We start from the raw sequence: 15,796 nt of genomic DNA on the forward strand, positions 1-15,796 counted from the left end.
ACTGCAAAAAAAAAAAAAAAAAAAAAAAAAAAAAAAAATATATATATATATATATATATATATATATATATATATATATATATATTTAAATTAAAGTCACCAGATGGCTTAGGAACTATCTAGATGGAGGGAAATAAATGTGCTAGGATCACTGCTGTTGACCATTAATAAAAATGGTAGGTGTCTTGTACAACTCTTTAGCTTAGTTGTTATAACTAGGTGATGTCACGATACAGATTATTTTAAATATTTTGTTATTAATTTCTTATAGCTAAATTTATTTTTCATTTGTTATCAGCGTTATGTTTGGTGGAAGAAAAGTTTGGAGGTTTGGACAAAAGACCATCCATTTCCTATTGACATAGATTACATGATCAGTGACACACTAGAACTGCTAAGACCAAAGATCAAACTCTGTAATTCTCTGGAAGAATCCATCAGGCAGGTACACGACTTGGAACGAGAATTCTTAATAAAACTAGGTAAGCAATTAATTACAGAGAGAAAATAAAGATGGTATTTGGCAGATCGTTTCTAGAATTTGCTTTATAATGTTTTCAGTTAGCGTTTACTTTTGTATACTTTCTGTTTTTCGATGTTGAGTGTTACATAACAGTGTTAGGTAAGACCTGGGTGACTTACTTCTTGATTTCATTAAATAATCCCAAATTGGAGGAAAACAGTCATGTAAAACTTGAAGCAAATGATAGTGATGGAAAAAATATAATCCTGTCCGTCTCTCTTAATTTTAGAATTTTGGTTGCTAATTTAAAACCTACTTTTGATTAAAGCATCTCATATACAGTATATATTTTCAATAACACTATTTCCTAAGACAGTTCAGGCTTGACACTATATAAGGGGAGTGCCAGTTAGAAGTTTGAAGCTATCCCACCAAATTTTAGAACCTAGTCACTGGGGGAGTTGTCTCTGTTTCTAAAGACTAGAGAACATGTGAGAAACGTGCTACAAGAGGATTGGTCGCTTTACTTTCTCAGTATCCTTCTGAGATTGTTCTGGAAGAAGAGGTAGCATTTGAATGGCTCCCCTAAAGGACTGTAGGAGCCGACCAGCCTTGCCAGTGGAAATAACTGGAACAGGGTGGGGCCTTAACAGTCTGGTTTGCTTGCTGATAGTTCTTAGCATGTTGTATTGTAGTCATTTCAAAGTGACATATGGTTTCAGCCTATGAAGCTAGTATTTTATTAGGAGATTATTTATTAGGGGACCTTTACCTTGACCAGTTATACTAATTGTATAAATTTACTATGTTGCATATCTGAAAAACCACTTTTCATGGCAAAGGCATTGGTGATCTTTTCCTCTAAAACTATTTTTTCACATTACATCCAGCATATTAATAGGGTTTCTTTCTCCAAGGTAAATCCTCTTTTGGAGAATTCGATTGCTCTTATCTATTTGAGCATTATTTGAAAGGTGCTACTGATTATGCAACTATTCACTTTTCCTAATTCTCAACCCATAAAGGCATATGTGATTCTTTTTGTTCTTTGAACTTTGTCCCAAGTTATCTACTTTCTTTCCTTTTCAGATTTCTAATTGTATAAAATGATCGTTTCAAGTAGTTTATTTATCTATGTACTTATTTCATTTACTTTATATGCTTTGAAATAGTCTTAGCCTTGTTTCCCAAAGACGTTTATGAATGGCTCTCTGTATGGTGGGCATGAGGAAGTACTAGTTGGATACCCAGTTTGGTAGCAGTAAAGAGAGCAGTATGCTTTATCCTTTATCGAGCAAAGAGTTAAATTAAAGGACTTCGGGCTTCTTTTGAGGAGTCTGTCCTTGTTTAGAATATGGAAAGGAAAATAATAGGTCACCATTTGCCAATGCAACTCTAAGGGTGGTGACAACTAGAATCAATATGCTCCCAAGTCGTCCCATTTTCCTTCTGTTTTAGTCTAAATATCATAGAGAAGATATACATGAATAAATCTATATTAAATCTGTTTCTTGTTGATAAACTGTAAGATAATATAGCATCTTGCTTTTGGTAGTTTTTTGTTTTCAAGCACTTGCAAATTCATTATCATTTCAATCCTATAGCTACCCAATGCTAACTTAATAGTTAGCATTTTCTTATATTTTTAAAACCATTTTAATATTATTAAAAGTAATGAAGTGTTCATGGCAGAAATTTTGAAAAATGCCAAGAAGACAGAAATCACTGATATTTCATATGCACGGAGAATCATGTGTTAACATTTTGATATATGTTCTTCTATTTAAAAAAAATTTCTTCACGTGTTTGCAGTTTTATAACTGGATTTTTTTTCTACCTAATATATTATGAAATTTCTTCCTGACATGAAATACTTTTCTAAATACTTAATTTTTTACAAAACTGGCTATTTTCCTTTGTATGAATGTGTTAATTCTGTTGTTTGACACGTTATTTCTAATTTTGCACCCCTATAAATAACATTATTATGTTACTTTTGTGTGTATCTTGGTTTTCTCAGGATAGAGAGAATTATTATTGGCTCTAAGACACACTTTTTTTTTTTAAACATCTTTATTGGAGTATAATTGCTTTACAATGTTGTGTTAGTTTCTGCTTTATAACAAAGTGAATCAGTTATACATATACATATGTTCCCATATCTCTTCCCTCTTGCATCTCCCTCCCTCCCACCTTCCCTATCCCACCCCACTAGGTGGTCACAAAGCACCGAGCTGATCTCCCTGTGCTATGCAGCTGCTTCCCACTAGCTATCTATTTTCCGTTTGGTAGTGTATATATGTCCATGCCACTCTCTCACTTTGTCACAGCTTACCCTTCCCCCTCCCCATATCCTCAAGTCCATTCTCTAGTAAGACACACTTTAAGAACAAAACCAAAATGGTAATAGGCAATGTAATTTAATTCTGGTTTGGAAGTTCTAGATTATATTATAATATTATATTATAAAAGGAACAGAAATGAGAAGAATAAAAGTGAAAAAAGAAAAGTCATATGAATAAATTACTTATAAAACAGAAGAGTGTATTTCATAAATTAAAAATAAAATCAGTAGAATAAAATAAAAGCCCAGAAGTTGCCCCAATTAAATACAAAACAATTTAGTGTATGATGAAATAGGAATCTTAAAAATAGGATAAGAACAACAGGTGAGCATTTGGGGGGAAAATTGATATAGAGCCACATCTTATGTCATCAAACTCCAGATGGATTGAGGAGTTAAATATTAATTTTTTAAAAGTTAAAAATAGATCTGATCATCAGATATTTGGAGAGGTGGTAATTTTCCTAAATTTTAAAATGATGCAAGGAAGCACACATATGTTGGCAGATTTGGGTGTTTAAAACTTTTGTACGATGAAAGAAATAACTAAGATTGAAGTGAAAATAGTTTCTGTGCCAGGTTATTATCACTTACATGAAGAGCACAGGCAAATTGATACACAATAGATAGATGAACATAACATAATCAAATGAGGGAGGGCAGGGAAGAGTTGGTATTTTTATTGAGTACTTCCAGTTTGCCAAAATTAAAGTGGAAGGTAATGTTCATATTTGACAAGTGAGTTACGTAAAGCCCAAATCAAAATACTAGGTTAACAATCGAGCCAGAATTCAAAGACTGTGCTCTTTCTGACATATTAAGTATGTGGGGAAAATGCTCAGCATGTCTAGTGAGCAGAGAAATACAAATGAAAACCATCTGAAAGGGAGTATTACAATTATTACTCTGTCTGTTATGAGCAGGAAAACTGACGCACCAAGCAGCTGAAATTCAAGAGAACAGTATTTGATTTTAGTCCCCAAGTACACTTAATTCTGACCCACATTTTAAATATTTTACTGTCTAGATTTTACATTTTATTAACCGTATGTCCTTTGTACATTTTTATCTGCATTGTTTATTTTAGATTGACAGTGTCCTAGAGGTCAGCAACTGAACAGTTTATTATACAGCTTAGCAAATGCAAAATATATTTGTAAACTGCTTTTGAAACTAACTTGCAATGCAAATGAAAATGTGTTAGAAATAGTAGTATTTTCCTTACAAATTAGATGTACGGCTGTCAGAACAAAGCTACTTATCCATTAGAGTTCTTCCCGTGACACATATTTTAAAGTGGCTATAAAAAAGGTATAATGGTATATTAGGCCATGTGAGTTTATCAGCACTGTGATATTTTTATTGAGAGTGCTTAGATTTATATAGTCCTGACTTTTAATTTTTTGCCTTTGATAACATAAAAGCCCAATATATTGCTTCTGAAATTCCAAATAAATAAATAAATAAAATAGCAAGTTAATGGTATCTCAATCTGAGATAGCAATTTTTTCCCTCAGTATTATTTTTCTTTTAAAACAGATATCTCTGAGTTTTATCCATCTTTTCTCAATTTTTTTTTTTAAATTTCCAAACTTGAATGTACCTACTTTCATCACTCTGTACATCTGTGTTTTCGTCAGTTCTTAATTGGTTAGACTTAAGACACTGGAGTAATTTTTTGTTTTTGTTGGTTGTGTTAGTTATTCAAACTTTCTGGGCTTCAGTATACCTCATAAAATGAAAGGGTTAAATCACATCATCACTAAAGTTTCTGTCTGCTCTAATTGTCTAAGATTCTGTGAATAAACAAGTATTTACTAAACACCTACTGTGTATTTATCAATATGTGGCCTCTAATGAGTTTTGAATATATTAAAAAAGTTTTTGTTCTCAGGATCTTATAATCTGATGTAACATGTATTGAAATCATTAGAAAAACCTTTACATGGTGTATCTTTAAATGTAAAGTGCTGTGATCAATTCTCCAAGTGCTTTAGAGTAAGTAGGAGGAAAAGTAGTACTTAGTGAGTTTATGCAGGAAGTGAAACTTAGACTGAATTTGAACAATGTATAGGATTTGAAAGTGCATATTGAACGATATTCTCTATGGAGAAGCAATTTGATGATCACGAACGCAAGGTAGTGTACTTCGTGACACAGAAGAGTCTACCCCAACTACAGGAAAAGGCTTGATTAGGACTAGGGAGCGTGGGGAAAAGTCGGATCAGATGAGACCATGGTATGTGCATCTTGAAAGTAGAGAGTAGTTTGGAATTCAAGTGATAATAAAGAAGAATTGACTAGGCAGCAAAATGTGGATGAACATGAGGAGGAAAGAGATTCAAGCCAGGGAATTCCCTTTGGAGGAACACGCTGTTACTGAAGAAAAAACCAAGCTCTTTGGTGGCACAGCTGTTAGATGTGTCACCATATAGCTTTGCCTCCTTCCCTCAGTCTTAATTTGCAGACATTCAAATTGATAGTCAAATGTGACTTCTCCATTAAAGCGATATAATTTTATTATATCCTTGAGTTTTTAGAGATTCTTGAAATATCATTTTATAAAAAGTGTGACCAAGGTTGCATTGTATGTGGCTGAAGCTGCACCTTATGTGCTGCTACTGTTTGCCTTTGTTCATCTGAGACTGATATAAACAGTTTGAAGCTCTGAGAAAGGGGAAAAAAAAATATTTTTTGGCTAGTGGTTAAGAAATGTATCAGTGCTCCTTTGTTGAAATAAAGATCTAATTAAGTTTTTAAAATGGTTCTCAAAATAGTTTTAAATTCTGTTCTTATTTTATTGAGAGCATGGCTGTTGAATTATCTTAATACATACTTTAAGTGGTGCAATACTCACTGTCGAAAACTTGCCTTTATCTTTTTTTTTTCTGTCTTTTTCTACTTTCTCCTCACTTCAAGGCCTAGTAAATGACAAAGACTCAAAAGATTCTATGACAGAAGGAGAAAATCTTGAAGAGGATGAAGAAGAAGAAGAAGGAGGAGCTGAAACAGAGGAACAATCTGGAAATGAAAGTGAAGTGAATGAGCCAGAGGAAGAGGTGATGACTTTTATTTATAGCAAAATAGGTACATTTGTAAAAGAGTATTTTGATTATATGAGCCAAGATTTTCTTTAATGTATAAAATAAGATCTCTTTAGTTTTATTAGAGTACATGTAACTAGTAGTATGTCTATTATAAAGTTGCTGGATTAAGAGGTTTTTTTTTTTACAAGTAAGAAAATACTGATCATAGGATTTTTTAAAATTACTATTATTAAGACCATTTTTTTAGAGCAGTTTGAGGTTCACAGCAAAATTAAGGGGAAGATACAGAGATTTCCCATATGTCACCTGCTTGTACCTACTCACACAACCTTCCCCCATTATCAACATCCCCCACCAAAGTGGTACATTTGTTACAACTGATGAACCTATAGCAACACATCGTAATCACCCTAAGTCCATCATTTACATTACAGTTGACTCTTGGTGTTGTACTTTGTATGGGTTTAGGCCGTTGCGGCCTCTCCCGTTGCGGAGCACAGGCCCCAGACGCGCAGGCGCAGCGGCCATGGCTCACGGGCCCAGCCGCTCCGCGGCATGTGGGATCTTCCCCGACCGGGGCACGAACCCGCGTCCCCTTCTGCTATGCATCTTAATCTCACTTTTGTTTTTTTGACCACACTGTGCGGCATGTGAGATCTAAGTTCCCCAACCAGGGATTGAACCTGTGCCCCCTGCGGTGGGAGCACAGAGTCTTAACCACTGGGTCACCAGGAAGTACCCTTAATCTCACTTTTGAGTGCGGACTTTTTTTTTTTTTTTTGTGGTATGCGGGCCTCGCTCTGCTGTGGCCTCTCCCGTTGCGGAGCACAGGCTCCGGACGCGCAGGCTCAGCGGCCACGGCTCATGGGCCCAGCCGCTCCGCGGCACGCGGGATCCTCCCGGACCCGGGCGCGATCCCGGCTCCCCTGCATCGGCAGGCGGACGCGCAACCACTGCGCCACCAGGGAAGCCCGAGTGTGGACTTTTTAACCGGTAGATTTTATGAAAAAATTATGGACTAGATGTTAATAACTTTGCTTTTTCCCAGATCTGATAGTATAGGAAATCTGAAAATCATGTACCATAATCATCAGCGTGCCCTTTTGTTTTTACAACTCTGTTAGGCCAAACCATATGAAATGACTGTTCTACCATTTCGGACCTACCAAAATGTCATTTTCACATATGATTCAACCTATTAGTTTTAATTCGTTCCTTTTTTCTTCTAAAGCTGCTTAAGTTTTAAAAATTCCACCGAAAACAATAGAGTATCTGGGGTTTGCTTCATAACCTGGAAGTAGACTGGGCAATGAGTTAGGGATATACAAGAAACTATAACTGACCATTAGCTAATAATTGTTCAGTTGTGTAATGGGTAAGTGTTCCTTATGCTATTCTGTCTACATTAGTATATATTTAAATTAGAAAGTTAAGAAAATGAAAAGCAGGATGAATAAGAATAACAGTAAAATACTGATGAATATAAAATTTAAACCATGGAATTAGCACTTTTTCACTTTGTAAGCTTATAATTATGATATCATGTGTATGGTTTCTTTGTGTCCCTTGGGTGCTAAAAGCATTTAGGAGAGTGTGATAATTTAGAAATGTGATTTTAATTAAATATTGAAAAAGTTTAAATTTATAATCAATATTTAAATGTTTTGTGGAAATTGAATTTATTAAATTTTTAAGTTTTGATTTACTTGAGTAAATAGAATACAAATGTTTAGAGGATATGGGTTGTTTAATGTATAAAGGAACGTAAATTATTTAAGGCATTCATAAGAGAGATTCATAAACTGGATTTTTAAAAAGCTTCATTTAGCACGAAAGAAAAATGACCCATAGGGACTTCCCTAATGGCGCAGTGGTTAAGAATCCGCCTGCCAGTGCAGGGGACTGAGCCCTGGTCCGGGAAGATCCCACATGCCAAGGAGCAGCTAAGCCCATGTGCCCCAACTACTGAGCCTGTGCTCTAGAGCCCGCGAGCCAGAACTGCTGAGCCCGTGTGCCACAACTACTGAAGCCCATATGCCTAGAGCCCGTGCTCTGCAACAAGAGACGCCACTGCAATGAGAAGCCTGTGCACCACAACGCTCACTGCAACTAGTGAAAGCCCACACGCAGCAACAAAGACCCAACACAGCCAAAAATAAATATTAATTAATTAATTAATTTTTAAAAAGACCAATAATTTAAGGTAATTAAGATTTTCTACAGTTAGAAGTAGAAATCCCTAAGTCTTTTTTTTTTTAGCCCTGAAGTTCTGTAGCTATTAATGAACATTTTGTATGATTTGACTACATAGCAAATAGCTTTGCTGTTAGTTAAAAATGAATTATTGTGTAAAAGGCAGCATAAATAATAATGTGTGATTTTTATAATTGGTTAGCATTTATAGGCAGTAGAAATGCACCTTTGTGTTGTTATTTTGCTACCACTTTTTTCCCCCAGTTTTATTGAGATATAATTGATATAACATTGTATTAGTTTAAGGTGTACATATAATATAATGATTTTATATATATATATAGAGAGAGAGAGAGAGAGAGAGAGAGAAATGATTACCATAACAAGTTTAGTTAACATCCATCACCTCACATAGTTACAAATGTTTTTTTTGTGTGTGTGATGAGAACTTTTAAGATTTACTCTTAGCAAATTTCAAATATACAATACAGTATTGCCAGCACTTTCTCTTTCCAACCTGACCACTCCCCTAAAGTAGATATAAATAAATTGATAAAAATTTAGAACTGGAATATGTTTCTATAATTGATTTCTATGTAAGAGATGGACATTGCTATATTGCTTTTTTTAAAAAAAGGAAAAATAATTAATTCTTGGCCTTGTTGCGTCTTCGTTGCTGCACGCGGGCTTTCTCTAGTTGTGGCGAGTGGGGGCTACTCTTTGTTGCGGTGTGTGGGCTTCTCATTACAGTGGCTTCTCTTGTTGCGGAGCGTGGGCTTCAGTAGTTGTGGCACACGGGCTCAGTAGTTGTAGCACATGGGCTTAGTTGCTCTGTGGCACGTGGGATCTTCCCGGACCGGGGCTCGAACCCGTGTCCCTGCACTGGCAGGCAGAGTCTTAACCACTGTGCCACCAGGGAAGTCCCTATATTGCTTTTTTAAAAAACGAGTTTGTCGTAGAAACATTTAATTATGTAATTTAAATTGACTTATTAAGTACTTTATAACAACAAAAGGAAATGAGAGAGTATTTCCATTTTGTATATTTAGACTAATCTTATGACTGTCTTTGGATTTTGCTACCGCACTAATTAGGTAAAGAATCTAATAAATTAAACATCCTCAGTAAATGTGACATTAAAGAGTGACTCATTTTCCTATAAATTTCTCATTTGAATAGTTGTAATGTATTATATTTTCTCCTCTAAACACATTTTCTCCTTTTCAAAAGTGAACTTTATAATTTTTTAAATTGTATCATTTTTAACTATTTCTTTTCCGGTTGCAAAGTGGATATTATACATAATATATGTGTGTTTGCTAAGTGGAAAAACAAAATGTTCAATAGGATGATTCTTGAGCCTCGTCTGGGAGGAGAATTGAAAGGAATGGTTGGTTTACTTTAAGGAAATGGAGTTGGAATTGTTTGCTCTCCATCCTTTCCCACCAGTACCCTCCAAACGTAGGGAGGAGAACATTTTTAAAGAGAGAAGATAGGTCGATTATAAAGTAGTAAGAACAATGTAGGATATTCTATAAATATTTGCCTCGACTGAGAAATAACAGGGCTGGAGTGGAGCTCTTCAGAAAAGTTGTACTCTTCTTTTCCATCTTGGTCCACAACTCTTCCAAGCTCCATATGGCCTTTTGAAGTTATTCTTAGCACATAACAACCAGAATATTTTCTTCTCAGTATCAGATGGGTAAATTAAAAGTAACTTTAGAGATGAAGTAAATGTTCTTCTGCTAAAATTCTAATTTTCTGCAGCATTTTAGAGAAAGTACAAGACTTATTATTGTAATAGCAATGATATTTATTGAGCATGGTCACTGTGTTCATATTACCATTTCTCTTGGCACCCTATGAGTTAGGTGATAAATAAGGCACAGATACGTTAATAATTTGCCCCAGGTCCTAGCAAGCCAGCATTAGAACTTGGACAGTTTGAATTCTGCTGTGCTGACCACCTGCTTTCCTTACCAGCTCATGTGGTCTGTTGACTTCCTCACCTCACAGGTTATCATGACCATGGGATTAGGACAGGGAGATCCTTGTTCAGCGTTTTAATTTCAGAAGTTAATCCGTTTTATTTTGCCTGAGCAATATAAAAAATGGTGAAAGAAAAGAGTTAATGCGTTTTTAGCTTAGTTTTTGAATAGGAAGCATCTTTCAAGTGTTAAGAAATGGTTAATTTTTTCCAAGGGCCAATTTAAGAGCATTTCTATTGCAAATTTAAATTTGAATTATAGAATTATGTCAAAAAAGGTTAATGCATTTGAAAAAAAAGTTAATGCCTTTCTGTATTTTCCTCAACTATTTCCACTTCAGAAATTCTAAAAGTTTTCAAATGTCTCTATAGTAAATAATAATGCACTGTTTGGATTTTTAAAATCAATTGCTGTGTATACTAGAAGTGTTATAACAAATTTAAATCATTTGTTTTCTCTTAGGAATTATTTCTCATTCACTTTATTTCTCTTGGCACAATGAGAAGCAGCTGGGTTTAGTGTAGTCTTTCTTAAAAAAAACTTTTATGGGCTTCCCTGGTGGCGCAGTGGTTGAGAGTCTGCCTGCCGATGCAGGGGACACGGGTTTGTGCCCCGGTCTGGGAAGATCCCACATGCCGCGGAGCGGCTGGGCCCGTGAGCCATGGCCGCTGAGCCTGCGCATCCGGAGCCTGTGCTCTGCAGCGGGAGAGGCCACGGCAGTGAAAAAAAACTTTTATGGAACAGAGTGGGAGTGAATTGTGTTGGAAGGATACTCAGATGGAATGCTGCCCGTGTGGTTGATTTTTTTTGGTTTTGGTTATGGTTATAGTTTTGGTTTTTTTGTGCCTCTTTGAAAATTCACTGGAGTTCTGCCCAATCTTCCGTTTGAAAAGGAATTTTGGCTGAGAGAAGAGGATGCTGGGGGTACTGACAGGAGAGGATGGAGAGAATGTAGTGCTGGAAAGCCACCAGCAAGGGGAGTCAGAATGTCTGTCTCCTCTGCTTGATAAAGCACGTGTCCTTGGGCAAGTCACTTAACTTTTCTGAGCCTTAGTTTTTTCACATGTAAAAATGAGGACCATAAAGCTTATCCATCCTTCTTCAGAATTAGGTAGAGCAAACAAAATGCTGTGAGAGCACTTTCTAAACTGAGGTGCTTTATACAGTGAGGTGCTTTATAAAATGTAGTGTCATTGCTTTCAAATGGTAATGATGTTAAATTTGAATTGTCAGTTTTCATTGCAGAGTTAGATGGGTATTAAAGAACTACTATGAGAAAATCAGTCTCAAGTTAGGGAGGAGGAAAATAACAAAAGGTTCAGGAAACTTGTTCCTTGTGGAATTCAAGGAAGAGTTTCTACAAAGGATCTTTGTATTATATTACTAGATCAGTGGAAAATGTGAAATGGGTTTTCAGCTACTGGTATGTAGTACATGTTGCCAGCTGACTTCGCCCTTCCATTCTAGGCAGACTGCATAAAAGGCTGAAACCGGAGAATAATAAACAATTATACAGAAATTTTAACATCTTTTTAAGGCATGTAGAAGTAGTAATGTTTTTCAAAATGTTTTAATCTTCTACAAATGTTAAACAATTTCAGGAAGGTTCTGATAATGATGACGATGAAGGGGAGGAAGAAGAGGAAGAGAATACAGATTACCTCACGGATTCAAATAAGGAGAATGAAACTGACGAAGAAAATACTGTACGTATGGCTGAAAATTCGCTTTTGGAAATTGTGTGTTATTTTCATAGTATTTCAGTTTTAGCCACTGAAGTTTTAGTTTTTGTGATAATTGAAATAATGTTCCTTTGGAAATTCATTTTTAATTTGTTTTCCTATCTAAATACTTTTCTTTATTAACAAGTTCTTTGAATATATAATAATGTTATATTGCTCACTCATTCCTTGAGTTATGTTGAAAAAGTTATCAATACAAAAGGTTCTGCCATACAAAACATTACAGTTAGAATTTCTGGTCTGAATTCTTGTTTCTATTCTGTTTTTATAAGGAGGTAATGATTAAAGGAGGTGGACTCAAACATGTGCCTTGTGTAGAAGATGAGGACTTCATTCAAGCTCTGGATAAAATGATGCTAGAAAATCTTCAGGTATTAACTGTTGGCTCTAATCCAAAGTATTCAATACAAAATACTGCAGCACATTTGATTGTGTTTCCTCCCTAAACATTTACCTCTGCAGCAGCTTTTTCCAAGTTAGACAGTTTGAAGCTGCCAGTACTTCTGGCATCCCACATCCTGATTTGCCACATTTCTTTGAAAATAGAATGGAAAAAATGTAATAAGGCTTGGAACAGAGTGACTTCATTTTATCACCCTCCGCCTTTTCTCTCTGAAGTCATATCTCTATTTCTGAAACCCTTCACTTGCAGTTTGTTTAGGAGTCAAACTGCAGAAGATAAATATTTGGGGAAATTTAATTTAGTAAATTCTTAAGTTTGATTTATAATTTGAATAACTTGTATATAAATATCTAGAGGAAATTGGTCATTTGATATTTAAAGAAGTGTTAATTGTTTAATGTATTCATGATATTAAGATACTAGATTTTATAAAAAGCTCCATCTTCCCAGTGATTTAGGTAATTAATGTTTTTCTGTAGTTAGAGGGAAAATCCCATGGACTGTTTACTTCAGCCCTATATATAGCTATTGTTTTAACCTTTGGTGACTTGAGAAGAGGGCTTTTGTTGGAGTGGTAGGTGAAAACCCCATGGAGTGTGGGCTCAGTGGGAAATGGAAAAGGAGGAAGTGAAAATACTGGATACAGGTAGAGCTGACTTGAGACGTTTTCTAGAAAGGGAAGAGAAATGAGAATGTAGCTAGAGAAGGTCAGAGTTAAAAGAGGAAGGTTTTTTTTTTTTTTTTTTTTTTTTTTTTTTTTGCGGTACACGGGCCTCTCACTGTGGAATCTTCCCGGACCGGGGCACGAACCCGTGTCCCCTGCATCGGCAGGCAGACTCTCAACCACTGCGCCACCAGGGAAGCCCGAGGAAGGTTATTTTTAAGATAGAGGATGTTATGGAGTAGATGCCGATGGAATAATCCTTTAGAGAAGAAATACTGGATTTTACTTTCATTGATGCTGGTAAGGTCAGAAGCTATGATAATGTATAAATTAGCGGTACAGGCCAATTTGCTTCTTCCTACATATATTAAAATTTCTTCATACATCTAGAAAACTCTTACTTTATGAAACAAACCTTATATTCATGTCATTTAGGAGCACACATCATCAAATAAAACATAATCATTATAATCCCTTTGACGAGGTAATAAATAGTTTACTCCTTAAAGAAGTTTTTCCTGTCTTACATGAGTCAGTAGTGATTTACTCATTCATTCATTTGTCTAGCAAGTATTTATTGGGCCTACTGTGTGACTAGCACTGTTCAGGCTTAGTATAAAGTAGTAAATAAATACAGACCTGGTTCCTGCTCTCAGAGAATGTACTTTTATGGGGGAGGTAGATATTTAACCACAAATATGTAATTTCAAATTATAAGTGCTAAGGAACTAAAAGAACGCTTAGGTGGAGAGTAAAGGAAGGGCCGGGGTTCCCTGGTGGCGCAGTGGTTGAGGGTCCGCCTGCTGATGCAGAGGGCACGGGTTCGTGCCCCGGTCCGGGAGGATCCCACAGGCCACGGAGCGGCTGGGCCCGTGAGCCGTGGCCGCTGAGCCTGCACGTCCGGAGCCTGTGCTCCACGGGGGGAGAGGCCACAACAGTGAGAGGCCCGCGTACCGCAAAAAAAAAAAAAAAAAAAAAGGAAGGGCCTTCTTTAGATAAGATGATCAGAGAAGGCATCTCTGAGAGCATGACTTTTAGACAAGACAAGTACAGAGGAGTCATCTGGGTGAAAAATTAGGGTAACGTGAAAACAGTGTGTCAGAGGTCCTGAAGCAGAAAAGAACTTGTGTTTGAAAAACTTAAAAAAGGCCAGTATTAATAGAACATAGTCTGTGGGTGGGTCACAGAATGAGAACAGGTAATTGGGAGTGGCCCGGTCCTTTAAGGAGCTGGTTCAGACTGGGATAGGACTAAAAGCAGGGAGACTAACCAGGGGGGTGGTTAGAAGGCTGTGGTGGTAACCCAGGTGAGAGATGATGGTCATCTGTCTAGGGGAGTGGCAGGGCACATGGACAGAAGTCTGGATTTGAAAGCTGTTTAGGAGGTAGAATGAACTGGATTTATTTGGTGCTTGATTAGATAGTGGTGTGGGGGCCCGCTACTAGATAGCGGTGTGTGGGGAGTCAAAGACGACACTCAAGTCTTTTAGCTTTTGGGCCACTGGCTGGTCTCTGACAGGAAACGGGAGAGTGAGCCTGAGTCCCACTTGTTAAGTTTGAGGAGCCTGTGAGGTGTCAGTGGAAATGTCTGGAGATCAGAAGAGAAACACAAACGGAGCGGTTGTTAGAGCATATTTAAAGCCATGGCAATAACTGACTCACCCAGATGTAGAGTGTGGAGACAGAAGAGGAGCAGGTTCAGGGTTGAGCCCTGAGGAGCCCAACATTTAGAAATAAGGTAGAAAAGCTGAGGAAGTCAGGAATGGGAGCTTTTGATGTGGTCCAGTGATCGTTGCTTATTGAGCACTCTTGAAGAAGTGATCTGGAAGGATGGGAGGATGTGATCAGAGAGGAGGAAACTTTGAATTCACATTTTTGCATTTGTGTTTATGTACTGGAGAAAACTTCATCCTCTGTTAGGCACTGATTTTAAATCATTATCAAATACCCCAAACGAACAGTTGTACAGACGTCTTCCTTTTGCTAAAAATCATAGGAAGATGCAGTATCGTGAAGACATTGACTCTTCATGAATCAGGTCCTTAAACTTCATGCAGTCCTAATTCTGTCTCACGGGGGGCATTTGGGGATGGGGTGGGGGTGGGGGGAGAGAAGAACAGAGACATGAATGCAGAGTGAACTTAACAAAATTATTCCTAAAAGCATCTGTAAGAACAAACAGAATAGCTAGGAGACTTGTAGAAAATGAAGGGTGAGTCGAGATACAAGATATACATACAGTAATAGGTTGTTGCAGGAATAGATAGATTAATCGGAGAAGAGTCCAGAATAGACCTCAGAATATGGCAGTTTAATCATGATGAAGTTAACATTTCAGATCAGTTGAGGGAAAATGGTGTATTCAACAAATGGTCAATAAAAATAAAGCTGGATTTCTGTTTTATTTCCACACCAGAATTAATTGCAAATCTCTCAAAAAATCTTAATAATTGTGAAGACTGTTGAGCACTGTATTAAGACTTTACATTTATTCTTCATACAGTGCTGTTGGATGCTGTTCATATTCCCATGTTTCACTTAAAGAAATAAGCTTGGAAAGACAAAAAAACTTGCTTAAGGTGAAAGGGGAGTGAGTGGTGTAGTCTCTAATCAACCATTTGTTGCATTATGTTCCAGCACAGAATGCCATAAAAACCTTTAGCAAATAACAAACCGGGGCGGGGGGGTAAAAGTCTATAGCCGACACAACACGAGTCAATATCTCTACTATACCAAAGAGATCATACAAACTAATGAGAAAAGATGACTGACTCATTTTGTTGTTGTTGGAAAGAATATGCAAAATCATGCTAAAGCTCACTGACAATCAAAAGATAAGCAAACTGGGGGCTTCCCTGGTGGCGCAGTGGTTGAGAATCCGCCTGCCGATGTAGGGGACATGGGTTCGTGCCCCGGTCCGGGAAGATCCCACATGCCGCGGAGCGGCTGGGCC

The 15,796-nt window shown here is 36.9% G+C and overlaps 1 protein-coding gene across 3 annotated transcripts in view; it reads left to right on the top strand.

The window, feature by feature from the left end:
* The window catches only part of UPF2 (UPF2 regulator of nonsense mediated mRNA decay), a 95,630-nt gene that overhangs the window by 64,438 nt on the left and 15,396 nt on the right, over nucleotides 1–15,796 (top strand). For all 3 annotated transcript variants that reach the window (XM_007129288.3, XM_055087832.1, XM_007129291.4), the window contains exons 15-18: nucleotides 299–482; nucleotides 5,727–5,866; nucleotides 11,637–11,741; nucleotides 12,050–12,148. In XM_007129288.3, the coding sequence (XP_007129350.1) occupies nucleotides 299–482; nucleotides 5,727–5,866; nucleotides 11,637–11,741; nucleotides 12,050–12,148 (528 nt within the window). The remainder of the gene's footprint in view (nucleotides 1–298; nucleotides 483–5,726; nucleotides 5,867–11,636; nucleotides 11,742–12,049; nucleotides 12,149–15,796) is intronic.

This window comes from Physeter macrocephalus, chromosome 11 (assembly GCF_002837175.3).
Source record: "Physeter macrocephalus isolate SW-GA chromosome 11, ASM283717v5, whole genome shotgun sequence".
NCBI lineage: Eukaryota > Metazoa > Chordata > Mammalia > Artiodactyla > Physeteridae > Physeter > Physeter macrocephalus.